The 26,878-nt window shown below is 37.0% G+C and overlaps 6 protein-coding genes across 7 annotated transcripts; 4 read left to right on the plus strand and 2 right to left on the minus strand.

The window, feature by feature from the left end:
- The first annotated feature begins 1,129 nt into the window (after positions 1–1,129).
- On the plus strand, positions 1,130–5,158 carry GSNAP (gamma-soluble NSF attachment protein). Its single transcript, XM_021967990.2, has 9 exons — positions 1,130–1,288; positions 1,779–1,846; positions 1,927–2,011; positions 2,120–2,278; positions 2,962–3,099; positions 3,491–3,569; positions 4,257–4,336; positions 4,468–4,597; positions 4,918–5,158. The coding sequence occupies exons 1-9, from the start codon at positions 1,242–1,244 to the stop codon at positions 5,020–5,022; spliced, it is 891 nt and encodes a 296-aa protein (XP_021823682.1). The 5' UTR covers positions 1,130–1,241; the 3' UTR covers positions 5,023–5,158.
- Positions 5,159–5,497: 339 nt separating this feature from the next.
- Positions 5,498–6,122, minus strand: LOC110764942 (large ribosomal subunit protein uL15y). The gene has a single exon (XM_021967994.2). The coding sequence runs from the start codon at positions 6,096–6,098 to the stop codon at positions 5,649–5,651; it is 450 nt and encodes a 149-aa protein (XP_021823686.1). The 5' UTR covers positions 6,099–6,122; the 3' UTR covers positions 5,498–5,648.
- Positions 6,123–6,258: 136 nt separating this feature from the next.
- Positions 6,259–7,492, plus strand: LOC110764940 (uncharacterized). The gene has a single exon (XM_021967992.2). The coding sequence runs from the start codon at positions 6,447–6,449 to the stop codon at positions 7,278–7,280; it is 834 nt and encodes a 277-aa protein (XP_021823684.1). The 5' UTR covers positions 6,259–6,446; the 3' UTR covers positions 7,281–7,492.
- Positions 7,493–7,701: 209 nt separating this feature from the next.
- On the minus strand, positions 7,702–15,629 carry JMJ18 (Transcription factor jumonji (jmj) family protein / zinc finger (C5HC2 type) family protein). Of its 2 annotated transcripts, XM_088251570.1 has the most exons (13): positions 15,224–15,629; positions 14,643–14,724; positions 14,031–14,102; positions 13,576–13,653; positions 12,981–13,475; positions 12,655–12,879; positions 12,357–12,518; positions 10,960–11,328; positions 9,667–10,738; positions 9,445–9,548; positions 8,919–9,110; positions 8,192–8,601; positions 7,702–7,817 (listed from the first exon to the last, which is right to left on the minus strand). In XM_088251570.1, exons 2-12 carry the CDS (start codon positions 14,682–14,684, stop codon positions 8,233–8,235), a joined length of 3,180 nt encoding a protein of 1,059 aa, XP_088107696.1. In that variant the 5' UTR covers positions 14,685–14,724; positions 15,224–15,629; the 3' UTR covers positions 7,702–7,817; positions 8,192–8,232. The 2 variants fall into 2 exon arrangements, with proteins under 2 accessions (XP_088107696.1, XP_088107695.1); XM_088251569.1 differs by lacking the exon at positions 7,702–7,817 and having other exon boundaries at positions 7,902–8,601.
- Positions 15,630–19,345: 3,716 nt separating this feature from the next.
- LSD1 (LSD1 zinc finger family protein) lies at positions 19,346–25,541 on the plus strand. The gene is made up of 8 exons (XM_021967993.2): positions 19,346–19,411; positions 19,501–19,573; positions 22,372–22,485; positions 23,601–23,711; positions 24,503–24,615; positions 24,777–24,857; positions 24,969–25,040; positions 25,158–25,541. The coding sequence occupies exons 3-8, from the start codon at positions 22,374–22,376 to the stop codon at positions 25,197–25,199; spliced, it is 531 nt and encodes a 176-aa protein (XP_021823685.1). The 5' UTR covers positions 19,346–19,411; positions 19,501–19,573; positions 22,372–22,373; the 3' UTR covers positions 25,200–25,541.
- On the plus strand, positions 19,350–21,273 carry LOC110747465 (Ubiquitin carboxyl-terminal hydrolase family protein). Its single transcript, XM_088252133.1, has 3 exons — positions 19,350–19,411; positions 19,501–19,573; positions 19,820–21,273. The coding sequence occupies exon 3, from the start codon at positions 19,947–19,949 to the stop codon at positions 21,150–21,152; it is 1,206 nt and encodes a 401-aa protein (XP_088108259.1). The 5' UTR covers positions 19,350–19,411; positions 19,501–19,573; positions 19,820–19,946; the 3' UTR covers positions 21,153–21,273.
- Positions 25,542–26,878: the final 1,337 nt, after the last annotated feature.

Raw genomic sequence — 26,878 nt, forward strand, 5'->3', positions numbered from 1 at the left:
CTGGGTTTGGAAGATCTTGAAAAAATGGCAATGTTGGCTTCATTGGGTTGCTGAAGGGTGATGAAGGGTCAGATCCCAATTGCATGGTCGCTGATGGCTTCTTTAGCTCCATCATGAGGCGAGATGCCAAGCATAAATGAAAGCTGAAAAATAGTGGACCAAGGAAGAGCAAGTACAAGAAAGTAGTGAGATTAGAGAAGGCCATATTAAGATCAACAGAGAACAATGTGACTGAAGGTGGAAGAAAAGGTTAGTGATATTGATGGTGATCAGGGGCTGGGGCTTTTAATATAGGGGCAGAACAGAGAGAGTGAGTTGTAGTTTGGTGTGTTCATGGCTTTCATGCTACTTCTACCTTCAACCTAATACTTGAGTCATGCACAGAGTTTTGTTTTTGACTTTCACACCAGAATTAATAGGAACTGGCACTCTTATATTGAGTTTTACCGGAGTTGGCTAGGTAGATTGCAGAGTCAATTGTGCTGACTAGACTGGGGATTTTTTGGTTTTATAACATACTTTTACAGCCGGTAATGAACCAACAACAAAGTTACACCACCACAATTCATGTAAATCAAACTTGAGATCTTCTTCAACCAAGTCGCGACTAGTTGGTTCCAAATTTGGGACTTTTCAACGAGCAAAAAATGTGCTTCGCTTTGAAGTTTATAACCTTACTAGACATTTAGCCTTTTAATAATAAAGCAAATTAGAAGAAAATAAAGATCAAGCATATCAGTTGCAAAGCAGGAGTAGCGTTGGCATTGCCATATAGATCATGATGAATGTCCTAAAAAACCACTAAAAGCTAATTGTTTGAAAACATAAATAACCCAAAATCATAAACAAAAATTGAAGACAAGAGCATGCAGCATAAAAATCTCAACATGTTTGCAGTTTACATTAGGGGTGAATTTGAAGTTAGATAAGCTCTACTAAAAAAAAATTGTTGATAAAAGGCAAAATACATTTCAAATAATTAATCTCTATCCTATACATTACAAAATACTATTAGGATATTTCTTTAAATTAAAAAATAAGTTTCTCTGCATGTTTTTTAAGCTTAAAAAGGTAAAAAGATAAAACAAATAAAAGTAAAATAGTAAAGTAAAAATATAAACGGAGGCAGATTGGCTATTGCAGCGAGCTTAAAGGAAACCAAGGCCTAAAACAGCCCAAAAAGGCAATCAAACTGCGCTGTAAAACTAGAAGAGAAGAAAGCTTACACCCAAAGTTCAGCCATGGCGGGTTCCGATCCAAACAAGTTGATGACCAAAGCCGATAAACTGTCAGTATCTCTTTTCACATCCAATCATTTATTTATAAACGTATATGGTATTATTCTGAAGGTCTATGCATTTGATTCAGTTTAGAAGACCCAAAGTTTGTCTGTTAATTCTTAACACATAGAAACATTTTCCAGTGATTTCGATTAGTTATGGTAGTAAGTGATTGGTAGAATGAAAAAGAGCATTCATTTACTTCAATTTTTGTTTTCTGGGTCAGTGTGAAATTGGATGAAGTTGTATAAATTTTGAATCTTTCAGTAATCTGCATATGAAATTGGTATACTAACTCTAGAAGAGCATACTAAGAATTGAGTGATGAATAAATTCTGGAATTCTATAAGCGACATTTTGATTTTGCTTAAGCTTTGTTTGTTTGTTCATGGGGAAGAGAAGAAGAAGAAGTCAAGCTTTGTCTTTTCTTTTTTAAAAGTAAATTTGATTACTTTCCTCTTCTGAATTACTGAATGCCTTTAATTTCCGTTATCTTAGAACAAGGCTCAGTCTTACAAGGTGGAGTGCAGATTGGAAAAGTGCTACTCTTCTGTATGAACAAGCTGGTATGTATGTTCTGTGCAACTGTAAGCCTTAATTACAATGGTTGATGGGGATTTCAGCTTAAAATCTGTTTTTGTTGTAGCTAATGGGTTTAGGATTGCCAAGGATTATGAGAAAGCAAAGGAAGCATTGGAAAAAGCATCAAAAGGACAAGAATTGATCTCTTCGTATCCTCATTCTCTTTTACTAGTATGTTCTGTCCTTCGGGCATTGTCTAATTTTGTCTGATGATCTCAATAACTGCACTCTTGCTATATCCTTTACAACCAACTCAGACCCTGGGATGCTGCAAAGCATATGGAGTCAGCTGCTGCTTTAGCAAAGGAGTTGGGCAAATGGAATGAAGTTGCTGATTTTTATAGAAGGGCATCTGAATTGTACGTTGTGTGTGGGAGATCACAACCTGCATCAGATGCTCTTGCGAAAGGGGCCCGGTAAGCACATCGTTCACCCTCTTGCTTTTTGCAGCTACGAATCTTTTTTTTTTCTTAATCTTAAAAGTTGCAATGTTTGGTGAAATTCTCTTGGCATTCACATAATCAAAATTCTTGTCAGTTCCCAGAGCTCCCATGAAAATACTTTCCTGTGCGGGTTAATAAATTCACCCGTATTTGCAGTAAGCAATAGAAAGTGTTTCATGTGAAGAATTTCATAAAATTCTACCCATAACCATCATCCCATTATTTTCAACAGCTCAATCTAAACGATGGTTTTTAATCTTCAAATGTTATGAAATATTCAAAAGTATTAATTTACCTGCAATTAATTGGATTGGTCATCCACTTGCACGGCTCTTGACTACCTTAGGTATTCTTATGGTTAACAGTTTAATAATTAGCTTTGTTGTCTTATTTCTCTCATAAAATAGTTTACAATTTTGTTTTATTAAACTACACACACATGTAGAGGACTTTACCTGAACTTTTCTTTGCTAGTAAAAGTTTTGATCCGTTGAGAGTTTCCAGTGTGAAATGCAACTGTTTCTCTTCTTTTCTTTTCCTCTTTCCATATGTTGTTTTTTTTAGTTGCTCGTTTAGTCTGTATATGCTTGAGGTGGGATTACAGCTTTAGAGAATATTTGAAATGCTAACCATTTGAAATGATAACCTTATTACAGAGCTCTGGAAGATTCTGTTCCTGATGAAGCTATTCAACTTTACACTGATGCTTGTGTTCTTCTTGAAGATGATGACAAGGATCAAATGGCCTTTGATCTATATCGTGCTGCCACTAGTGTTTATATAAAACTTGAGAAGTAAGTTCCCAAAATACATCCCATATGTTATTTAAATTATGGCAATTTAGCATTTTAGTTATTGGGAGGATGATGCAAATTATGATTATTATCATTTTAGTGGATTGAGAGGATGAAATACATTATTTAGGCAAACAGATCTGATCGTGTAGAATCCAGTTGTAGCTGTTTTCTGGCAGCATTTATAATCTGGCAAATAACTGTTATTCCTTATGGCTTAATTGAGGCTAAGGTTTTGGAAGACTGGTTTGAGGTTTAAAATCTATTAGAAAAGAGTAGTGATTTGCAGTTTGAAAATGGTCATTTTTTTTTCCCAGTAAATACTAAATTGTGTGCCTTTGAGCGGCTTTTCGCTGTATGTTTAATCATAACCTTTGAGCGGTTCTTACAGGTACACAGATGCTGCTGCTTTTCTGTTGAGATGGGGCTTAGCAGCTGATAAGTGCAATGCTACCAATAGCCAATGCAAGGTGTGAAAGGATTTCTTTTGGCACTAATCTTTTTGAACATTTTGGATGTATTTAATGAGATATATTATCCTGGACTAGTTTAGAGGTAATGGTATTTGATATGAAGACAACATTGAAATGGTTTCCTTGTTGAAGTGCCTGTGCTACATGAGGTACTAAGCATAAAAATTCACTCAATATTTTTTTCTCTTTTTGAGCAAGAGCATCTTCAAACAAAGAACTTTACAACTAGTAATATGTATTTTCTATCCTTTCCCCTTTCATTTCCTTGTGGCTGCATTAGATAAAGAGGCCTAGTTTTGGTTGCATCTGTAGTAATTAGCATTTCTCCTCTCATGAAAGCTTATAATTAGTTGTCTTGTATTCTTGTATCCTTGTTTTACAGAAACTCTCATCCTTGTGACCCTTTTACATATTCCCCGAGTCCAGAGTATTCTACTGTGAAAAGTAATTTTGTCACACTATTTCATTTTAGTATGCAAGTACATGTAAAACTTTCTTTGTTTGATTACTCTTGTAATGAATCTGTGCTTTTGTTTGTGTGCAACTAATCGTAAGTTCTTAACTAGCATCTGCATTTGGAAACATCTTTTGGTGTCCATCTTGCTTTTGTGCATTACTCACTCTTTTTAATCACTTTATGTTTCATGTTTAAGAGAAGTAATTTTACAACCATCGTTGATACAGGCATATCTTAGTGCAATAATTGTTTACCTCTATGTTCATGACATCAAGCAAGCAGAAAAATGCTACAACGATTGCTCCCAGTAAGTAAAACTATTGAATTCTTTTGATTTTCCAAATTTGGAGGGGGCTACTGCAACTCTGTCTATAACTCTAGAAATTTCAGAACATGGATCTCACGTAATATTGGCCTTTTGCTTTTGGTTCTGTATAGGGTTGACACCTTTTCTAGAAGTGATCAATGCCGTTTTGCTAGTAAACTTTTTTCTGCTTACACAGAAGGTGACGTTGAAGAAATTAAACGGCTTTCTCAGTCAAGCACGGTTAATAATCTTGATCACATGGTAATATATATTTTGTTTGCCTCCTTTGTTTATTTGAATTTGTATGTATGATTAAAAGATATAGGCATGTTGTCAGTTAAATCTGTCTTTTATATACAATGGAGCTTGGGCATGATTTTGCTTTTCTGATTATTGAATGCTTAAATAGAATTAAATCTTAAGACACTGAAATTATTATCTGGCTTTGTCTCATGAATTTAGCATGACATAACATATTGAAAAACTCAGGAGACAAGTTGACCCTGTTGCTTGATAAACACTAAAATATTGGACTGAAATATAAATATGTTGGATTTTTTTTATTCTGCCAATGGGTGCAGGTCATCAGGCTCGCCAGGAAACTGCCTACAGGTGATGTGAGTGCACTGAAGACCCGTGCTTCCGACGAGCAAGAAGAACCACTGGATGAAGATGACCTTACATAGATTGCCCCATATACCTTATAATGTGTTGATTTTGGTACATTAATATACAATGAAAGAGAGCTTGTTTTGTAAACATGTAAAAACAACACTCATCACTCTTTGGAACACTTTGTAATCCCAGTTTTTGATCTTTGCATTTCATGCTCCAAAATCTTTTGGATGATGAAAAACTGAACCAGAATCTTATAGGATCTTCCAATTGATCCAGAGATTGAATCCCTATGCCCCAAATATAGTTCAAATTATGATGAAAAAGGCAATTGCTTAGTATTGCTTTCTCTGCATCCAAAAAGGGGGCAGAAATCTCCTAGTTTTTGATAATGTTAGAATCATATAATACTCACTGGCCTTAAAAACACCATGCAAAAATGCTTTGTAGGGTATCCACGAATCAAAAATGCACAACCAAAAACTTTTCAATTAAGTTTTGAAAGCAATCAAATTCTCATATTAATGTTGATAATAAAGCAACGCATTGCAACAAAAGTTTCAAGCTTTTGCATTCGAGAAGCTCAATGACAGAAAATAACATGATGTTTGTATTAAGCAAAGGCGAAGAAAAAGTCTACCAAAACCCCAATTCTCAGACAATAAGCAAAAAACCCCCAAATCTAAACCCTAAAATCCTAGGCGGTGAGAACAACAGCGCCACCAGCTTCCTTAATCTTCTTCTCAGCGGTCTTAGAAATGAGCTTGGCCTTCACCACAACAGGCTGGCTCTGAGGCAACGCCCCCTTCCCCAACACCTTAAAGTACCCAAACTGCGTTACGTCGATCAACGGCACGTCGTTTCCTTTGTTCGCCGCTGCCTTGTCCTTCGCCTCCTGCGGCACCAAAGACCAGAGCTTGTCGACGTTGACGATGGGGCAGTAGAACTTGTTGCGGAGCTTGTGGAAGTAGCGCATGCCGACTTTACCAAAATACCCCGGGTGGTACTTGTCGAACAAGATCCGGTGGTGGTGCATGCCTCCGGCATTTCCACGACCGCCGGGATGCTTCCTGTGCTTCCCGATTCGGCCGTGGCCGGCGCTGACGTGGCCTCTCTTCTTCCGATTCTTCTTCAAACTGGTCGTCATTTTTGGCCTAGGGTTCTACTGTCTCGAATTTGGGGGCATTTATACGAAGACGATGAAGGTTTTGGGCTTGCGGCCCAATTATCTGGTTTACTGGGCTTGGGATTGATTACTGAAGCGGCCCAACCCAATCAATGAACATCCCCAAAATACCCTGGTCTTGATCATTTAATTACAAGCATTATCCTTCTGTCTTCCCCCAAAGGGATTTTGGCGCCAAAGTTCGTTACTTTCTTCACTACTCTAACAATATAACCAACCCATCAAACCCAGAAAGATTCTCAAAGTGCAAAACACAATAAACGAAGAAAACATTCTACCAAGATCTCAAAGCTTCTCTCTTTTTCTCCCATGGCGTCCAGCCACCATTCTTCTCTGCTCTTCATCTTTCTCACCACTCTCTTCACAGCCACCATTGCAGCCTCTCCCTCACCACCATCACCCCCACAACCCCCATCGCCATCACCATCATCATCGCCACCGCCATCGCCTCCATCATCATCACTGCCACCTCCTCCGCCGGCATCATCACCGCGACCTCCATCTCCGCCATCCCCAACCTCCACACCCCAACAACTCAACAACATAATCGACGCCCTAATCGGAGCCGGCGACTTCGGGAACTGGGTCAACATCATCACCGGCGCGAACCCACTGGTCCTTCCTCTGAGCGCGACCCTCTTCATCCCTCAAGACGACGCCTTGAACCGCATGCCGACCACCGACCCCTTCATGTTCCCTTACCACGTGGTCCCTCAGCGCCTCATCTTCTCCGAGCTCCAGCTCTTCAAGCCTAAGTCTCGCCTTCCCACTCTGCTCCCCGGCAAGTCCATTCTTATCACCAACGCCTCCCGCTCCAACTTCTCCCTCGACGGCGCTCCTCTCACCCAGCCCGACCTCTACGTCAGCGCCACCATGGCTGTCCACGGCGTCGGAGCCATTCTTGAGTACTCTGTTTACGGTGATGGGCTTAACCTTTTGCCCAAGCCCAATTCGCAGCAGGGGCAGCAGCAGCCGCTACTGCCGCCGCCGCCATCTCCAGGGGTGTTTTCCCCCGCGGGAGAAATCGTGGGCGGCGGGTGGAGGTCTGATGCAGCGCCGCCGTGCCATTGTGTTGAGTTTCCGGTTGGTTGGTTCTTGGTTGCTTGTGCGGTTTTGGGATTCAAGATTCAGAGGAACTACTAGGCTTGGTAGTTGAAGTTCGTCTCTGCTAATTCTCATTATCGGATGGGGTTCTCGCACATTTGGCAAATCATCTGGATGAGGATGATCTTGAATTCTTGATCAAGATTAATTGGGATTTAGGATTCTTTTGCGGCAACTACAGTTTGTTAATTGTGTGAGTTTTGTGTTGATGTTCATCAATTTCTTGTTCCAAAATTGTGCATTTTGCTGTAAGTCTGATCTCACCATGCAATGGTGTTCTTATTGTATTCTTTACTCATGAATGCAACTTAGCTATGTCCTCAATGATACATACATTGTTGTTGTTTCCTCTTTCAATTAAATCAAGTGCGATTTCATCCCTCTCTTTTCTTCAGAGAAAATTAGGATTATAATTGTGGATTTTTGTTTTTTCAGATCAGAAGGTTTTTTTTAAAAAAAAAAATAGAAAGAAAATCAGAGGGTTATGCAGTGAGAAATGTAGTTCTTTTTCAATGCTTCTATTGGCAACGCTTTTCAATCACCCTTCTTGTTTTTTTGAATGGGTTATCGCATTTGCTGCAAAACAAAACATAGGAAGAAAAAATGAGTTGCATGTTATCAGTTAATTCAAGCATTCAATTGAAAGATTTGAAACAGCACTTTCATTGTATACACTTATTTTTCAATGATTAATGAAATAAGATCAGAAAAATTAGCTGATTAAGACCAGATCCTATCACCAGTCAAAATTTCTGATGAACCGAAAGACTTTCCGTGACCGATTGAAGGCATTGACCTCACCAAATCAGAACTCTAGATTCAGTCACGAGTAGCCACATTACAAAATTTTGTGCCCAACTCAAGACCCAGAATCCCTCTCTTTCCTTGTTATGGATTTTTTTATAGCAAAGAATAGGCCTAAAGAATGACTAAATAGGAAAAGAAGCTACCTTGAATGAGAAAGAATGAGGGGACCTATTATTACTTTTCCTTAACTATCTACATTTCTCTGGATCTCTTCAATCAAGGATGTGAATGCCACTCTCCATTTTGAACTTTGTGACTCACTGCACAATACTCTCTGTAATGTCCTCAACTCTTCGGAATCTGCCTTCTTTAATAGTCTTCGCAACACTAACTGCATCTCTTCGGTTGGATGATCTCCTTCCACCGATGGATTATCCCGGTCCTGCCTTGTCAAAGTAATACCAAAAATTTTCGTATCTGTTTCTCCTAGACTTCTACTTGATTCAAACGAATGCTGCTTGATTTCACCAACATTGCCAAACGCCAATGGGACGATACGCTTGTAATTCCAGTACTCCACACATTGATGGTCGGGATCGAGGGCCTCAATAGCCTGGGAGGAATAAAATCCGAATTAGATACTGGATTGAATTTTTATTTTTGAGAATGGAGCACGAATTCTTTTTTGCTCATCATCAATCACACACCAAAACAGAAAGTATAGTTTTGTGCCAAGGCAATTAGTATGCCCAGTAAAAGCTCAGCATTTAGGTTTTTCCTATGCATTTATCACTGTCTATCTCATGATCATACAATACTTTTAAGTTGTATAATTTATTTTCTCAGGCGAACAAAAAAAATAATGACATAAACAGCATAGCTTTCTGCTTGCTACAGGGAGAGAAGAGAAAATAATAGAAGTTACTGTACCTCAACAATGGGTTGGGAGAGAAATCCAAACATTTCAAGGCCATTAATGCTAGGCTGCAAAAGGGGCAGTCCACTTTCCCCTAGACTACTCCGTCTCTTTATTTCTTGGTTTAGTCTCTGCAGTACCATATCCCAGCACTTCTCTGCCGATACATTAGCAAAAGCCTCACCGGGGCATTCTTCCAAAGTAACCTGAAATTCATGAAAGGAAACCATTGAAAAATGAACAAGCTAAATAAAATGCATGATTTTATAGAACCTTTCTTTAGAAGTATAATTGTATTTTATGCTCACTAGTTTAGTACAGTAATAAACTATGGAATTCAATGCAATTGCAAAGAAGAAATGGCTAAACATGTTGTGAAATAAAGAATAGTTTTAAAAAGAAAAGATGGTTTTACTGGACCCAAATCGTATAGAAATGATATGAAAAATATTCGAAGAAATAATAATCAGCTGTAGCTCTGAAATTTAGATTCCCCCAATCTTTGATTTTATTATATTTTGGAGGTTGAGAGAGACAAACCTTAAATAGAGGCCCAAGAAGCCCAGCAGCGAGAACTTCTGAAATATAGCTACAAACTTTTGTTGGGTCAAGCACACTATAAAATTTAACTCGGCTTCTATACCCTGCAAAAGGTAAATTAACCATTATGTAGAAAGAAAAAGTTAGAAGATTCCGCACAAGAAAGGAAAGGAGAGGAAAAAATTTAGAATCCAAGAAACCACCGCACTACAGCCAGTATACCTTTTGGATATATGGCCTGCTTACTGCACCACAACTTTCCAGACACAACAGCCCCAAAATCTATAGGCTCAACCGAAGGACTCAACTTCTGTAATTGATAGCTTTGGTCAGTCAAGGATATGTTTACACCTGAGTCCTCGACAATTTCAGTTTTTGAAAAGTTTATTGACTGTTTGTTTGAAGAAGGATGGGGTAAGCAAAGTTCAACACCGAACAGCTTATTGCCATCACTCGCACAACTATTCCTGATGTCCCTTGAACAGGCAGGGTAGCCATTATCAACTTTCATCATGTCTGGGTCTCTGGCTACATCTGAACTACAAACTTTCTCTTGATTAGACACGGATGTAGATGTATCCTCCTCAATTGTGACAGCCTTGTTATCAAAGTCATCAGATATGTGCATCGTCCTGCTTTCACGTTCATCAGACATATAATTAAGATTTAAATCAAAACAGCACTCATTCCCCATCTTTTCCTCGTCATTCATGGCCAGAGTTTCATCGTCATTTTGACCATCCATAGTGATGTGAGATGCACTTAAACTAAAAGCTCCATGCTGTGACCCTGACTGGACAACCGCAGAAGAAACTTGACTAGATGAACTGCAAGATGCATTTATGTTGACCTTCTCTTCTGAAACAGGGCAACAAGATGAAGTTTCCCTTGGATTACAAGACTTGACTCTCTTATGAGACATGCTACTTTCTTGATCCAACTTAGCAGTACGCCTATCAGTATCGTCTATAGAAACTACTACAGGGTCCTTGGATGCCCATACTTTCATGGCTTCTATTCTCCCTTCCAATGCTTCAACCAGCATATTTAATTCACTGATAGTGTGGCGTTGAAGGACATATTTATGACTGATGTCACATGAACAAAAATGCTTTGCATGTTTGAGACATGAAAATCGATCAGGAGAGCATTTGCAGCTGGCAGCAGATAAGTGTAAGTCATAGAAGCAAGAAAAACATTCTCTCTCGTTCAAATCAAAGTCTCTTTCCATCTTTTGCAACTTCAAACAAATTGGAAGACGATCTAGTCTTTCCTCCTCCATTTGCACTCGTGTCTGTGAACAGTCATAGTCATACAAAACATGGTTTAGTTTATCCACTCATAAGGGCACAAGCATGCCAGAGTTCATGTAGCTATTTCTAGGCTATGTGGTAGAAAGGGAGAGGTAAAAGAGATAAAGATAGACAGATAGATATTATATACATATATACATATATATATATATATATATATATATATATATAGAGAGAGAGAGAGAGAGAGAGAGAGATTTACCTTAACTGCTCTGGTGAGGACACCATCTTTGCCACAAACATTTTGCCAGCTCAAATTTCTTGTAGTTTTCTTTCCAAGAACCGATAGCTCCCAAAGAGCCTGTACAGCTTCCTGTGCTGATCCCAGTAACAATTTGTCGTGTGAGATTGATGTCTTGCGACACTGCTCACTGTATAGCTCAACTGCATTTTGCCCATGTTCTAACCAATCAACAGGGGCCACATTCACTGCCTCGGCACAATTAAAGCCACAATTAAATCCAGAATGGTATGCCCTCGGAAAGGTAAGAATAAACTCCCCAGAATGTTGGACAGCTCGATACACAGGTACACCTTCAGACTTTAAAACTGAAGGAGATAGCTGAGTGACCTGACCAAGGATGAAAGCTGTAATCTTAGTGTCTGAGATACTCACAAAAAATTTAAAAGCAAAGTTGAAACAAAGGATGTCAGAGGCCCAGTGATGTGGGCAGACATGTGCAGGGAAGTGATCGAAATTGATTAATGATATCACCAGGATAAAGACAGAACAAAAATAGGGAAGGAAACCGTTGGTCAGTACCTGTACATTCACAGATAGGTTTGACTCTTGCACCTATATACCAATTAGTGTGCTACAACCTGTTGGCCAAACAAATATATTCGCAGATTTCCTTATGACACTTCTTCTACTGCTTAGAAAGGACTTCACGTTCGTTTATTCTAATGCCTTAGCTAATTTTCTATGAAGCACGAATATGCCAGGTTAACTCCGTATCCTGTATCGGATACGATATGCATACGATACGCTCCGATAGGCGTCGGATACATATCGGAGTCAACGGATACGTGTATCCGGCATGCCGGACACGGGTATCCGGCTTTTCAGATAAGTGGGAGTAGGAATCTGGAGAATAACCTGTGTGTTTACAGTTGACTTGTACATAAAGTATATAGAGAAACTCTCATTGGTTGTAGGATGAAGGAGATTTGATCCTGATTGAGTCGTAATTGCTGGAGGATTTGCGTGGATTTGATCCTTAAGTGAAATGAATGTTATTTAAAATATTTTTTTAATTATATATATTTTTATTGCTAAATATTAAATTATTAATATATATTTTTAATTCTTGTATCCATGATGTATCGTATCCTAGTTTTAAGAGATTTTCCGTATCACCGTGTCGTTTTGTGTCGTATTGCCGTGTCCGTATCCGTATCCAAGCTACATAGCTAATTTTAACAACCATTTCTTACCAAAAGTTAAATTGAAAACCAGAGTGAACCCCGAAAAATATAACAATGTAAAAAATTTATTTCATCACTTGGTGTGTGATAAAAATAAAAAATAAAAAACAATCACAATAAATTATTGCATAGGTTGACGAAAAAGTTTGTGGATAGAATCTTTCTTCTTACCAGTTCATTGAGTAAATCTGGTTGTTCCTCGAATAAATCTGGCAAATGCTTTCTCATTGCACGTTCCAAAGATTGAGCACGGCTTCCAGACACTCCATACCAAACTTTTGGGTCACCCCAGTGCAGATAATTTAGGGAATAGAGGTGGTGGTCCTCAACATGCTGTTACAAACCAGAAAAAAAAAGACCAATTAAGCATAACAGTAAGCCCAAAGATAATGCTTTCTTTTTGTCTAATATGCAAGCAATGAAAAAAATTGGAGGGTCGTGTTTTGACCATGGTGATGGCATGACATACCCAACAAAATGAAGAAAAGCACATCCCAACATAGAGCCATGGGACTAGAACTCCTGAGATGTCGCTTGCTTCAAAAGACAATACAGAACCAGGAAGGCGTGGGAAATTATTTAGATTCCAACCAGACATTGCATACTGATCCAAATCATTTTCGGTTACCATAGACGATGCCTTAGGAAACCCACTTCCAAATACTCCCGTTTCCAAGTCAGCTCCATAGTAAACCTGAAATATGAAAGAAAAAGGCATCCACCATTTATAAAGATAAGAGTGCATTCCATAATCATAAAGTCAGTTAAAGGCACTGAAAAACCATAGTTACATACCTCAACCTCGTCTGTTGGTTGCTCAACTATTCGCCAGTATTCACCTTCAATGTCTTCCACAGAGGGTTTCCATATTTTGCTTCTAGTTTCACCAGAATTTGAAGCCTCCTTAGCATCCTTTGATCTGAAGTAACTCTCCTTGAAAGTATAGGCATATCTCTGAAACTCTTCAAATGTAAAGTCTGATCCTGAATGGAACCCAAACTTCTCATCAGTCTCGGAAGCAACATTAGCTTCTGATCGTCTTTTGGTTCCCATTCTTGAGTGCCTCCTTCGTTTTCGCTTCCGACCTCTACTTTTCTTTTTCATGGCTTCTCTGTTTTGAAGCAAGTCAACTTGCTGAATACGTGTGGAAAATTTAGCATGCTCCCACATCTCTTTATCCTTAAGAGGGCAGGGAGGGGTCCAGGAAGGTGGCGGGACAATCCGACATATACCATAAGATTCAGCCACTAGGCGTATCTTTGCTATGTAACCAAGTGTATCTTCAAACTCCTAATAAATGAGGGCAACACATGAAATTGAATAAATAAATACAAAGAGTCCATTTATTTAAAAAAATCCTACTATCCACAATAGAAAAATGAATGAATACCTCAATAGTTGGATAAAATACAGGTGCTTCATCAATGGCAGGCCTGCATGGTTCATCCGGATCCCATCTAGCTGATATCTGTAACACAAAGGACCATATGTTCCATTTAAGCAAATGAATCCATTTCTTACAAAAGCAATTCAAATGAGTGAACAAAGAAAATTAATATCCTAATTTGATGTTGGTCATTCTTAACACTCAAAATGCGGAAAATCTAGGATTTGATGACACAAATGTTTCTTCCAATTTTATTTTCCAACCAGAGGGAAAATTTTATTTATGTATGCATATAGGGTCCACGGTATGAAGTGGTGTATTCCTTTTTAAGTTGATAAAACAAATTGGATGTACTTATTCATAAAGCTTAGAAAAGACTACCTTAACTGACTTTTAGTGAGTTATTCATAGTCCATCAATTACCCAACATAACAACTAATAATAAAAACGTTTGGTACCTTTCGACTTCGAGGACTGCCTGAGCACTCATGTGCGTCATCACTTCTCTGGTTGCTCTTAAAAGAATGATCCTGCAAAGCATTGTCCGTAAGAATAAAAATACTTGAAGGCTTAAATTTAAATTCCTTAAAAGACCAAGGCATTCAGGTAAGAAAAATAACATTGTAATATGAATGATCCTTCAAGAGTCAAAATATCTATTTAAAATCTTTTCTACTCTAAATTTCTCTACCTAGAGTAGCATTCTCTAAGTTTCAAACTGATGCAACTTCCCATCATGCAGAAACCAAAGGGGTGGAAGCGGCATATTACGCAGAAGGCAAGGTTATAACAGAAGGTTGATTGACAACGTTCACAAAGGAATTGATGATAGACAAAAGTTGGAAGAAAAAGAAAAAACAGAGTATGTATAGCTAAACATATATTCTTTTACAATAGATAAGAAACGGATAACACAGATCTGCAATTTCTAGAGAGTCAATAAAACATATGGTTTAGAAAATATGAACAAAAACTATAAAATCTTTTCTTTTTGGCCTGAGATTAATAGTCACCACCACAGATATATGACATAATGGAACAAATACAGCAGAAGGGATTAGAAATCCAACCTCTTTTTGCTGAGCTTCTGCCGCTAATTTCAACTGTTCCATTGACTGAAATTGTTGTGAAAGCCTGTCTAACCAACGATATCTGCAAAAGAAAACCCTTTTACTAACCTATCAAAATCAATACAAAGCCAATCACCACAAGCAATTTTCCCACTTCTGCATAACCAAACAAACTTAACCAAAGAATGCAAATTATGTATACCTAATTCACCAAAGCAGCAAAGGCATTCCCCAGAAACATTTTCTTTCTACTTTCTGATCAAACCAAACCCAATTGCACTCAACCAAAAACGAAAACCCAATTGCATGTATCTAACCAGGCCCAAATTCTTAAAATTTTGGTAAATTATTTTCCACACGCTAAAAAATTCAACCCCATTCAGTTTTGTTTTCTATTAAAGCCAAAGAATTGACTTGGTAAACAGAAAAAAAAATTGGAAATTCAATCAAAGTGAAAAAGAATTGCATAGTCTAACAACAATGAGGATGAAAGCAGACAAAACCCAAGACATAGTTTTGCAGGAATTAAATAATGAATATTAAAATATGGCAAAAAGTGGATTGAAAATTCAGAAGGGTACCTTAAGAACACGCCTAAGATTCCAGATAGGGTGATGACTTGATGTGTAGGCAAAAGGTGAACTTAAATATATGCAACCCTCTCCTCTCCTCTCCTCTAAATACTAATATTCACAATAAAATCTTGGTATTTTAGATATTTATTTGGCCTATTTATTATGGGTAATAACAATAGGAAGAAATATATATATGAGAGAACAAGGAAATGAGGTGGAATTAAGTTTCCCTGCTTGAACGAGGAAATTGGATCTAATGCTACTAGGAAAAGGAAAAGGAAAAGAACTTGGAAAATTCTTATTTTTCTTATGTAATTTATGAAATAAATATTTAGAAGGAGAGGAAGAGAGAGAGGGTCAACCCGCTCAAACGCACGCAGTTTTAACGGAAATCGGTGAGTCCAACACTCCATAGCACAACCAACCGCACAATAACTTGTTTGTAAGTTATACAAGCTAAGTGGGCCCATCTCACAATTCTCTTCTCTTTGGCTTCTTTTTAAGTTTTTTTATAATTTTTAAGTACGTCTTTGAAAAAATCATGAGAATTAGTCTCTTGACACGCGCTTCATGTAAGACAATGATTTTTTTGTTTTTTCGTATCTTGTTTACACTTCATATAATCTCTCATATAAAACATCTTAACATTTGTAATTTTGTTTACGAAAATACAATTGTACGTAATATTTGTGACATAAGTCTCTCGGTCGCTCATAAAAATAAGAGACCCTAGTTCTTGTTTTTGTAAAAATTTTAGGATGAAAGATTGGATTTATGAAAGTTTTGGCATTCTTATATAAGTGAGACGTAGAAAGAAAAAATGAGGGCTAAGATGTATGAATTTTATGATAGAATCAGGATGCTCTTTTTGTACATTTGTGTCAGTTCTTCTTTTTTATCTTTTTCTTTTTTGGTCAAACGATCAGGATGCTCTGTGTTCAATACAAAGACACAAATTCACATATTTGGGTCCAAAAATGGTGGCCCAAATTCTCTCCAGTGCACATTTTTGGGTTTTGAGTCTAAATCCCCCTTGGAGATGGTTGGGTCGAAACTTAAATTTGGGTTTAGCACACTCTCTCATCTTTTTCTTCTAGGCCCACAATTTGAGTTTTGACTTGAAAACAAACTCGAATCCGAGACCGACTGTTTAGGTCAGTTGTGATGTTTTGCAATCGTTGTATCATTTTTATCCTTCTTTCACATCATGAAAAAGTGTGAATTTACCATATTATCATTATTTAATTAATAATTTTAATTCTTAATGTTTGCATTAACTAAGGGCATTTTATGGTATTTTGAATGTTTCACCATTCTCTGGATTTTGCTTTATATATATAGATAAACGGTAAACAATTGCACTAATTAAGATATGTCTAATTCAGCAATTCTTGATTTACATGGTTACAAAACAAGCTCACTTTCTCTTTTTTCTTTTTCTTTTTTGAAAAAAAAAACACAAGCTCTCTTTCATTCAATAAAATGCAAAAACATCACATTCTAAAGACGAAATGTTTTTCACGTATATTAATGTACCAAAATCAACACATTATATAAGGTATAGATAACTTAGTATCCTGACTAAATCGAAAATACACCTCTCACACTTGATGTTTGTATTCACAAGCCTATGACCAAACTAGTTATACTGAATGTAGCTTAAGCTCATTGATTCCAATTTTGACCATGAACCATACTTAAATATGAATTGATCAATGACAACATGAAATAAAACTAACATAAGTAATATATAACTCACGAAATCAACAAGCTAATAAGAGTTATAATTGTCACTAGTATGGTATGGCCTATTTTCAGTGAATAAAAATTGTGCCATGTGACACATTCTCAACAAATCAACCACATTCATATCCTGTTTGATCTTATTCAAACTTCGTCCAGTGGCTTTCACACTACAATTGGTGGGTAGCCCTCTCCATTGGAAGTTATGCACATACTCTAATGGTAGCTTACATTGCAGCCATCGAGAAAATTTTCCAATTTTTTTAATTTCCTTCAATATTTTATATGTGTTTTTGTGTGTCTGTGTTTATGTCTAGAGACTGACAAAGTCACATTAATTTTATGAGATATTTAGTCATATACTCATTCCTAACACTAATAATATAGATAAACCCTATACCATTTAATTTTGATAAACAAACCCAAAAAATGATAGTTGGTCATATTGAATTTAATTTTGATTATTAAATTACTTTAATGCCCTATTGAGTGTTTTGGGCCTTTTTATGAGGTTTGGGGTTAGGTTTATTTTAAGAAATCAATAGCAGTTTTGTAATTTAAAAGAAGTTAAAAGTCTTTTTGTTATGTTGTACATGGGCTTTGGGTTTGTTTCTAAAGTCTATTTCATATATGGTTTTTTTATAATTTGGACTCCCATATTTGATAAAATGGTGAATCTCCCTAATTTTATTTTAACGATCATGCAAAACTACAAGTTTTGATTTTTAGTTATTTATTTATTCAATCATATTGGGAGGTATGAATCAAACAACATTTACCTAAATAATGAATCAAATATCTTGTGACTAAAAACGCATGACCACACTACAATCTGTCACATTTTCTTTGCTTGTAATTCTTTAATTCAATATAACTAAATTTCTGTAACAGAAAAAGAAAAAATTGCTTTGCTTGTTATTCTTTGATTCAATTTAACTAATTTTCTGTAACAGAAAAATAAAAAATAAAAAACTAAACTTCTATTATTCTATTTATTACATAAAAATAAGTTGAGTGAAATGTCTATTCGGCTCTGATTGAGTTTTATGAAAATGTTGAATTATGGCCCAATTGTTCGTTGATTTGGACTACACGAGAACTCTTAGCCATTGAAGAAGCCACCCAACAAGGCCCAATTATGTACATCTAATGAGTTGTTTATTAGAGCATCTACAATCATGCTCTCTATTTTTTAATTAAAATTTAGTTAAAAACGTATAAAAGCTATTTTAGGAGCTCTCTCTAAAAATTTAACTCCAATCATACTCTCTAGTTTAGGGAGTAACTCTTTTTTAATTGGTTCATCTCTATTAAAAAATAATATAAAAAATCGTTAGTATTAATTAAAGATTTAAAATATTTATAAAATAAAGGAGCATTAAATTATAAGGACCTTTTTCTCTTCTCAGATTTAGAAGCTCCTAGAAGTCTCCCTATTTTAGGAGGTGGGTATGGAGCATGGTTGAAGTTGTATTTTTCCAATTTCTCTCTAAAATTTGTCTAAGCAAGTGGTTTATGGAGCCCATTATGGATGATCTTAGGATTTTTCCCCTTTTTAGTTGGAGTTGTTTATTAGGTTCAACCAAAAAAACCCAACATGTTTGTGAAAATGATGAGGGTTAGGTGTATGGTACAGAGGGAAATGACATTTTTATGTAGTCAATTTTTTTTTTTTTTATGTGTCTGGTATGGAGAGAAATGACATTTTTACCGTTGTATAAAGTCAAATCCATGTGTTGTGTGAAGAAATTAACCAAAATTTACAAATGGCTGCCCTGGGATTGAAACAGTTTGTAAATTATAGAGAATAAATTCAATGCAATTAAAACTACTTAATAAAAGAAATTGGCTTTAAAAAAAAACCTTCAATCCTAGTAGTATATGTGACAAATCCCCCGTCTTGTAATTTACACTATCGGTTGTATTTGTATTAAAAACTTCATCTATCTATTAGATTAGGCTATGTTCCATCCCATTGCGCATCTAGTTTTGTTAAATAAATAAAATCGTCAGGCACACGTACGAATATTTATGGTACAAAATAAAACAAATAAAAAAAATCGCCGGATGGTTTTATTTTAGCCATAGTCGGCTCTGGTGTTCGAGTTTTCGGATCCTATTTCACACTCGAGAGGATAAGCAAGAAAGAAACGAGCTGTCGAGTTTAAAAATTAAAAAAGTAAGGTTGTCCGTTGAAAATGATATCGATATCTCCCATATTCCCAACCCATTACAACACAATCTCATAAAAAGAAAGGAATTTCAACAACAACGACCAAAACCTTTTTTCTTCGACGCTTCCTTATCATTTTCCTCAAAAACCAGACAACCCCGTTTCTTGCTCTGAGACCCAATTCCTCGTTTTCGATCTAATTCCGAAAAAAACCCCCCAAAAGTTGTGATTTTTGGTCCTTTGCACGGCCTTCGCTTCTGTTCTCAGGGGGCCTTCAGGTATTCATTTCTATGAATTTTCTTTCCTGTTCGCTGCATAATCTATATGTCGTTGACTTAGTCTGATTGAAGCTCTTGGTTGGAGACAGCAATCCGATTGCGTCGAATACAGCTCCAGTTGCGCAAGGGGTCGTGAAGTTTGAATTTTTTGAACAAAATCAGGTATTGTAGGAAAATAATTTAATTTAACCTCTTTCATGAAAAAGATTGTTAATTTGAATTTGGTTTGTTAATGTAATTGTTGCTGCCTGATTGCTTGTAATGGTTGTTAGGGATTTGCTGCATATTTTGCGTGTTTTCAATGTATCATTATGGTTGTAGTTCCTCAATGTTTTGTATTGGGACTCGGTATTAGGTTTTGAGGTTTTACCTGCCAGAACTTATTCAGGTTTTAATCTTCTTATATAGAACGGCCTTGTTCATCGATGTTTGCGTTTGTTTGGCCGAAGACTTGACATGCTTCTGCTTCAGTTAATGCCTATATTCTAGGAGGCTGATTGTGTCTGAAACATAGAAAATATCTGTTTGAGTTTAGATGGGAACCCAATTTACCAGATGGATAATGAAACAGCCCCATCAACATTTCTTGGCTGTCCGGTTGAAAACAACCTCATCCCAGTATGTAGCATCAAGAGCCAGAGATCCCACGTTTGAGAAACTAATGGATAAGTACAAGAACCTTCTCAAAGTCATTGCTGTCCAAGATCTCATCCTAGCAAACCCCATCAACCCTGCATTATCCCTTGATTTTCTCTCCAGGCTCTCTCAAAAGCTCCATCTCAACCGTGGTGCAGTCTCCTTCCTCCGCAAATACCCTCACATTTTCCACATTTACCATGATCCCATGAAGTCCCAGACCTTCTGCAGATTAACTGACGCTGCTATTCAAATTTCTAAAGAAGAAGCAGAGGTCATCAATGCCTCGTTGCCGCTTGTTGTTGATCGATTGGTTCGACTTCTATCAATGTCTCGTTCCAGGATGTTGCCACTCCGTGCCGTTTTGAAAGTTGGCAGGGAACTTGGGCTTCCTGATGATTTTGAGGATTCTGTAATATCCAGAAACTCCCATCTTTTTCAACTTTGTGATGCTCATGAGCCCAATACTCACAACTTGAAACTGTTTGATGTAATTCCTGACAAGTTTACTGCAGCGGTTGAGAACTGGAGGGTAGAGGAATATTGCAAGGAGGGTTGCAATGTTGATAGGGCTGAAATTCAGTTTAGTTTTAAACATGGGTATCCTCCAGGGATGAGGTTAAGAAAGAATTTTAGGGCCAAGGTTAAGGAATGGCAGAGGTTGCCATATGTGGGACCATATGATGAGGTGTCTGAGAAGAAGAGGTCATCAAAGGCAGGAATGATGGCTGTGGAGAAACGGGCAGTTGCAACTGTTCATGAATTCTTGAATTTGACAGTAGAGAAGATGGTTGAAGTGGAAAAAATCAGCCATTTCAGGAAATGGTTTGGCTTTGATTTGAATATAAGGGATTTGTTCTTGGATCACCCCGGGATATTTTATTTGTCGACCAAGGGAAAGAGACACACTGTTTTTCTGAGAGAAGCTTATGAGAGGGGGTGTTTGATTCACCCAAATCCGGTTTATCATGCAAGGAGAAAGCTTCTGGATCTTGTAGTTTTGGGACGTCATGGCTTGTTAACTGATGAGCTGAGGTCCATTGCTAGTAACAAGGAGGCTGAGTCACTGGGACAGTACGATGGAGAAACCTGTATCTCTGATTAATTAGTACATTTTTCCCTTCCTGTGAACCTGATAAAGTTTAAGACTTTACTTGTCAGAACTTATTCAGTTTTGATCTTCTTATAGTGTGACCGTTAATGTCGATGATTCACTTTTATTTGGATATGATTCTTGGTGTTTCTCTTTTATGCTTCGTGTTTATCTGTTTTCACCTTTAATTAAATTTTACCTTAACTTACAGAATTTGTTTTTCAAAAAACTATGATGCACTTACCCTTCAAACCTATAAATCAATGCTTGTCGGAGGCGGTGAGTGTTTTAGCTTATTTCTAAAGATGGGATGATATGCACCTATCACCTATTGGTGTTGGCTTTGTACTTTTAAATTTTAATGTATGTAGTCTTCTTTAATTTCATAATGAAGCACAATATATGACGTGCTTCAAGAAATACGTTAAATCAGGAAATTCTGGAAGCGGTATATTGTAGTCCAGAAACACAAAGTATTTTCTCCTTGATATATCTACCCACCTCTGGTTAGGCTTGTTTGACTTAATAGCTTTTTCTCTTTATACCTATATCTTGTTCCCATGAAGATACAATGGCTTACTTCAGTCCCAAGGCCTGACTTTTTAAAGTAATTGTCTTGCATTGAGGAAGGGGGCCTTATTCTGTGTATAGAGGTTCATGCCCTTTCCACCAGCACAAGTGTTAGCATATCTGTGAGTGTTGATATTGTGAATGTTAGGATTTGCGAAGACATGAGGATATCAAGTTTGGTTGGATTGTGGGAAGACTTAAAGGAGCCAGAGTTTCATGAAGAAAGTTAGTTTGGGCTCGTAGTAGTATTGACTTGTGTTTAGAAAATAAGGTCTAGTGTTTCATAAAGAAAGTTAGTTTAGTCTTGTGAGTTTCATGAAGACAGTCAGTTTAGTCTTGTTGCTGTGATTTTCTTTATTAATACGTATTTTATTTTTGGAAGTAAAGAATACGTCTTTTGGATAAGCTTAGGAATTTTTGCATAAGCTTTGATACGTCTTTTGCTTTTGTTATTTTATTCTATTTGGGAATAAATATTTTCAAGTATTCAGGTTCTTTTTTTCCAAAGTTCATTTCAGTTCGTCAGAATTTCTAATGGACTGCAATCTGTCATTGTCTAGCATATTGGCCATTTAAGTTGTGGAGTGCTATAGTTTTCTCTATTGATGTCTGATTCTGTTGGTAAAGCCTCATTTTGTATGTGTGTTTCTAAACGTTGCAGGTATGCAGAGCCAGCTTGTGTGTAGTGGGTGTAGGAGCATTCTTCTATATCCTAGAGGAGCTACTAATGTTTGCTGTGCATTATGCAATATAATTACCCCAGTCCCTCCTCCTGGTAATATCTCTTTTCCTTATCCTTTTTCTTAGTGGGTACTGGTTAAGTGAATGCTTTCTTGTTCATGTTCATTATTCATGAAATTTGTTACATTAAAACGAATTGGCTTGTGAATGGTGTCAATCACATGGTTTTTGTATCCAAGGTAAACCAAAATGGAGAATAAACATGATCATTTTGTTTTTGTTTTTGTTTTTGTTTTTTTTTTACATAGTAACTTTGATCAGTGGGGTTGTTAAAGTGTTGATGCATGGCCAAACCAGATGCAGCTTGAAGATAGAAATTATGTGGAAATAATGTAGAAGTTGAAGAGAAAGTTATCAGGATTCCTAGTTAGAAGATGAAGGGTTGAAATAAGAATTAAACGGGTGAAGGAGAGAAGACTTTAAGATAAGAATCAGTCTCATCAATTCGCCCTCAGGCAGCTGGTGCTCAGTTGTGGAGTATCCTGAGGGCAATCTTGTTGAGTTGCTGTTATCATTTGAAGTGCTTTGTTTCAATGGTCATTCTGTGTGGTGGGTACCTAACATGTGGGCAATTTTTTTACTGGAATTGTCAGAGGGCTAGTAAACTTATGCATCCAAGTAATAGTTCTTTGCTTATAAAATCAATATAAAAAACACTGTGTAAACATGAAAGCTCAAGATCAACTTTAATCTGGATTAGGAGTTGCATTTGTCCTGGTAGTAGCTTAACTGGTACATGCCACTTTTCATGCATAGTGCATCCAGCATTGTGGCTAATTTTTGCCTTCAGCATTTGTCAAGATTTGATGTTCTATGTACGTTAAACAGTGTAAATTCTACAATGGTTGATATGTGGATAACTGCTATGAATAGGGAATCGTCATATCATTGAAAACTCTTACTGAACTGGGATTTATTTTGAACATTTTATATTAAAGGAAGCTACCATGCATGGTGGTTTTCGGAGTGGATGTTGTAAACAATACAAATTAATTGTGAGAGCACCCTCCATTGGCTGTCAGTATACATGTCGGGGCAAAGATAATTGTGCTGTGTGTTATCACCATTAGACTCTTATTTAACCTAAGAAGTATTTATTTGGAAAGTCATAAGGTTTGGTTACAAAAAATTTGTGCAATGACCTTGCAGGTACAGAAATGGCTCAACTTATTTGTGGGGGTTGTAGGACGTTGTTAATGCATACACGTGGGGCAACAAGTGTGAGGTGCTCCTGCTGTCATACTGTGAATCTTGCTCCAGGTACTATATAAGCTCTCTTGCATATAATATGAAGTTTTAGTTGTTAAGTCAGGGCGTTGTGATCCCCCCTCCCCCTCGAGTCACAAAATGAAAAAGGGAAAGGAAAAAAAAAACGTAAATTGTTCACTCTTGTAATCTGCAACATAGTAGAAGGTGATCATGCAACCTTAATGTTTTCCATAGTAAACAATCTTAGGGTACTGGCATTCACATGATAGATACTGCACAGGAGTTAAGCATTGTGTCTGTGCATGCCCATGCATGTGTGATTGTCAATCCGTTTCTGCAATGTTGTATACTTCCGTTTGGAAGGTTCTGGATTATATCATGCTCACTTTTAGAAACTTTACAGTTTAACATAATGGATAGAGAAAAATTCGAAGATCGTAATTTTGAAGAAAGGAAGTCCCACCTACCTTCTGAGTACATACTAGTCATTTGTGAAGTATAATTGGTTTCATATAAACTTTTTTATTAAATGAAAGATCATGAGGGAGAATTCCCTTTCTACAGCATTGCTGTTAATTTTGCTTTCATGTTTCGTTTAGAAGCACACTTGGCAGCAACTTTTTTTGTCAACAACAGAGCTTGAGATTTCTGTTGTTTTGTAAACCAATTACTGAACTTGTCTTTGGTTTTATTCAGTAAGATCTTAGAAAATTGATAGTAATTAGAATATTTTATGATTGCAAATGTAGAGCTTTAAGTTTCTTCTACGTTGGATTACTGTTTTACTTCATCGAACTGTTATTGACTTCTCCTCTCCTGTGGGTTTTATTATTGTGAAAAAGCATCCAGTCAGGTTGCCCACGTCAACTGTGGAAACTGCCGGACAACACTTATGTATCCATATGGAGCTCCTTCTGTCAAATGTGCAGTCTGTCACTATGTAACTAATGTTGGTGTAAGTATAGATGAGTTTTTTTAAACTTTTGGCATATCACTGTTACTCAATGATTTATGTCAATATAACTTATGGGTGCAATATAACTGATTTTAATAGACATTGTGTGTGTGTGTCTATCTCTCTCTTGATCTCTCTCTGGATTTTTGAACATTTTACAGATGACCAATATGAGGGTTCCAATTCCAGTGCACAGACCTAATGGGACAGCCAATTCAGGAATGGCGCCCTCTACTTCCGCGGTAAGTTCTTAAAAGCATACCATTTATATTTCCCAGATGAGACCACGTTTGTGGTAGTGACATTTGATGCTTGGTGAATCTGTTGAATATCTCTCTTGTTATTTTCTCCAGGCAATGCCCCATTCTCAGAGCCAGACCGTTGTGGTTGAGAACCCTATGTCCGTTGATGAAAGTGGCAAATTGGTAAGTTTGTTCAATTATGGATCCTTTCACATGCCTTTGTTTTCCCTGTAAATTTCTCTCTTTTTCTCTTATTGACCAAACAAACATCTGCTGATGATAAAACTCTTAATCTCACAGGTGACCAATGTCGTTGTTGGTGTCACAACCGGGAAAAAATAGTACAGCGGGATTCTGCAATTGATTGCAGCTAGTTTTATTTCGCAGGGAGCGAATCAAATCCTTATTACACATTACTTGGAAGATAGACATCAAAATTGGTGTATATTTTATTGGAGTTGTTCATAAACACTTGTGCGAGAAACGATTTCAAATATGAGGCGTCAGATAAATGTATCATGTACTATTAAAGAGACTTGGAGAGGACATTCCTATATCATTCTTGTAATTGCTCTATCACCCGCGTGTTCAAGTTGAGTCGAGTGACTGCACATAAAGTATATATGTTTTCAAAATCCAATTATCAAACATTTGTTTTGTATTTAAACAATTTATTTTGTTTAATTGTTGTTGTTTATAGTGCTTGGACAATCTCTTCAATTTGATTTTAAACCTAGTCGGTTGATCGGCAGTAAATTGAGTTCGCATGGTGGTCGGTTGCTCATGAGCTGACCTATATATATTTTTGCTAACTACAAAATTACTAGGGTAAATTACTCAAATGGTCCCTAAATTTGTACGCGATTTACATTTTGGGGCCTCAATTTAATTTTTCGTTCAAATGGTCCATGAATTTTATATTAATCGCTCAATTGGTCAACCGTTACATTCTGTCAATGTTGCTGTTAAATATTAGGGCAAATTGGTCATTTCGTACATTAAAAATAAATAAATATTGAAAAATGAAATAAAAACTCTCTCTCTCTCTCTCTCTCTCCCTCCGTTCCACCATGGCCACCACCCTCAAGCTCCAACCCCCAAACCCATCCAACAACCACCGTTCTCTCCACCCAAACCCATCCAACAACCACCGTTCACCCTAGGCCCCATGAACCCAGAACCCATCTCCTCCCCACCCTCCACCCGAGCCAGCAACTACAAAAAAAGAACCCACAAAACCCAGAAAAACGAATTAAACCAGAAAACCCAGAAAAACGAATTAATCAAACCCAGAAAAACAAAATAATGAAAGAAATAAATTAATGAAACCCATAAAAGAAAAAAAAATCCAGCTTGGGTTTGATTTCGAGGAGTTGAAGAAGAATGCCTAATGGGGTTTGAAAAAGGAATGCACAGCTTTGATCTCTTTCTCCATTTTTCCCCAATCCAACTTTGACCCCACTCTCCCTTTCTCCCTTCCTTAACCCACCCTCCACCCTCTGTCCCGTCAGCCTCCAGCCATTGCCTCCCAAACAATCGCGCCTCACCTCAAGATCTCCTCGGCTCAACCCCAGAAAACAAATGCTAGATCGCTCCTCACCTCTGTGCGACTTCTCGGAGGCGAAATAGTGAATTAAGAGCTGTGTATGTCGAAATTGCTACAAGGATTTTGGGGATTTATGCCTATATGGAGAGGTCTGTGGGGAATGGGGGAGAAGAAATCGAAGGGGGGGGTTTGGGTCTCATGATTTTTTTTCTCTTTTTCTTCCACTTTTTTTTTTCTTTCTAATTTTGTATTTATTTTAACCCTATTTTATTTGTTAATTATGAAAAGTCGTATTTACCCTAAAATTTGGTTAAATCTAATAGAAAATTAGACGGTAGGACCATTGGAGCGATAAATATAGAGTTTATGGACCATTTGAACGAAAAATTTAATTGAGGCCCCAAAATGTAAATCGCGTATAAGTTTGGGGACCATTTGAGTAATTTACCCAAACTACTAAACTGGAGCTTTGACG

Source organism: Prunus avium, chromosome 4 (genome assembly GCF_965620075.1).
Source record: "Prunus avium chromosome 4, drPruAviu1.hap1.1, whole genome shotgun sequence".
Taxonomy (NCBI): domain Eukaryota; kingdom Viridiplantae; phylum Streptophyta; class Magnoliopsida; order Rosales; family Rosaceae; genus Prunus; species Prunus avium.

What these genes read in the sequence shown, in the direction of transcription:
- GSNAP (XM_021967990.2), top strand. Translation starts at nt 1,242, where the DNA reads ATGGCGGGTTCCGATCCAAACAAGTTGATGACCAAAGCCGATAAACT. An exon ending in ATGACCAAAGCCGATAAACT is followed by an intron (nt 1,289 to 1,778) that starts GTCAGTATCTCT and finishes CCGTTATCTTAG; the next exon opens with AACAAGGCTCAGTCTTACAA. An exon ending in GTTTATATAAAACTTGAGAA is followed by an intron (nt 3,100 to 3,490) that starts GTAAGTTCCCAA and finishes CGGTTCTTACAG; the next exon opens with GTACACAGATGCTGCTGCTT.
- LOC110764942 (XM_021967994.2), bottom strand. Translation starts at nt 6,098, where the DNA reads ATGACGACCAGTTTGAAGAAGAATCGGAAGAAGAGAGGCCACGTCAGC.
- LOC110764940 (XM_021967992.2), top strand. Translation starts at nt 6,447, where the DNA reads ATGGCGTCCAGCCACCATTCTTCTCTGCTCTTCATCTTTCTCACCACT.
- JMJ18 (XM_088251570.1), bottom strand. Translation starts at nt 14,684, where the DNA reads ATGGAACAGTTGAAATTAGCGGCAGAAGCTCAGCAAAAAGAG. An exon ending in GCAGTCCTCGAAGTCGAAAG is followed by an intron (nt 13,654 to 14,030) that starts GTACCAAACGTT and finishes TTTGTGTTACAG; the next exon opens with ATATCAGCTAGATGGGATCC. An exon ending in TCCTCACCAGAGCAGTTAAG is followed by an intron (nt 10,739 to 10,959) that starts GTAAATCTCTCT and finishes GACTGTTCACAG; the next exon opens with ACACGAGTGCAAATGGAGGA.
- LOC110747465 (XM_088252133.1), top strand. Translation starts at nt 19,947, where the DNA reads ATGGGAACCCAATTTACCAGATGGATAATGAAACAGCCCCATCAACAT.
- LSD1 (XM_021967993.2), top strand. Translation starts at nt 22,374, where the DNA reads ATGCAGAGCCAGCTTGTGTGTAGTGGGTGTAGGAGCATTCTTCTATAT. An exon ending in TACCCCAGTCCCTCCTCCTG is followed by an intron (nt 22,486 to 23,600) that starts GTAATATCTCTT and finishes ATGACCTTGCAG; the next exon opens with GTACAGAAATGGCTCAACTT. An exon ending in ACTATGTAACTAATGTTGGT is followed by an intron (nt 24,616 to 24,776) that starts GTAAGTATAGAT and finishes AACATTTTACAG; the next exon opens with ATGACCAATATGAGGGTTCC.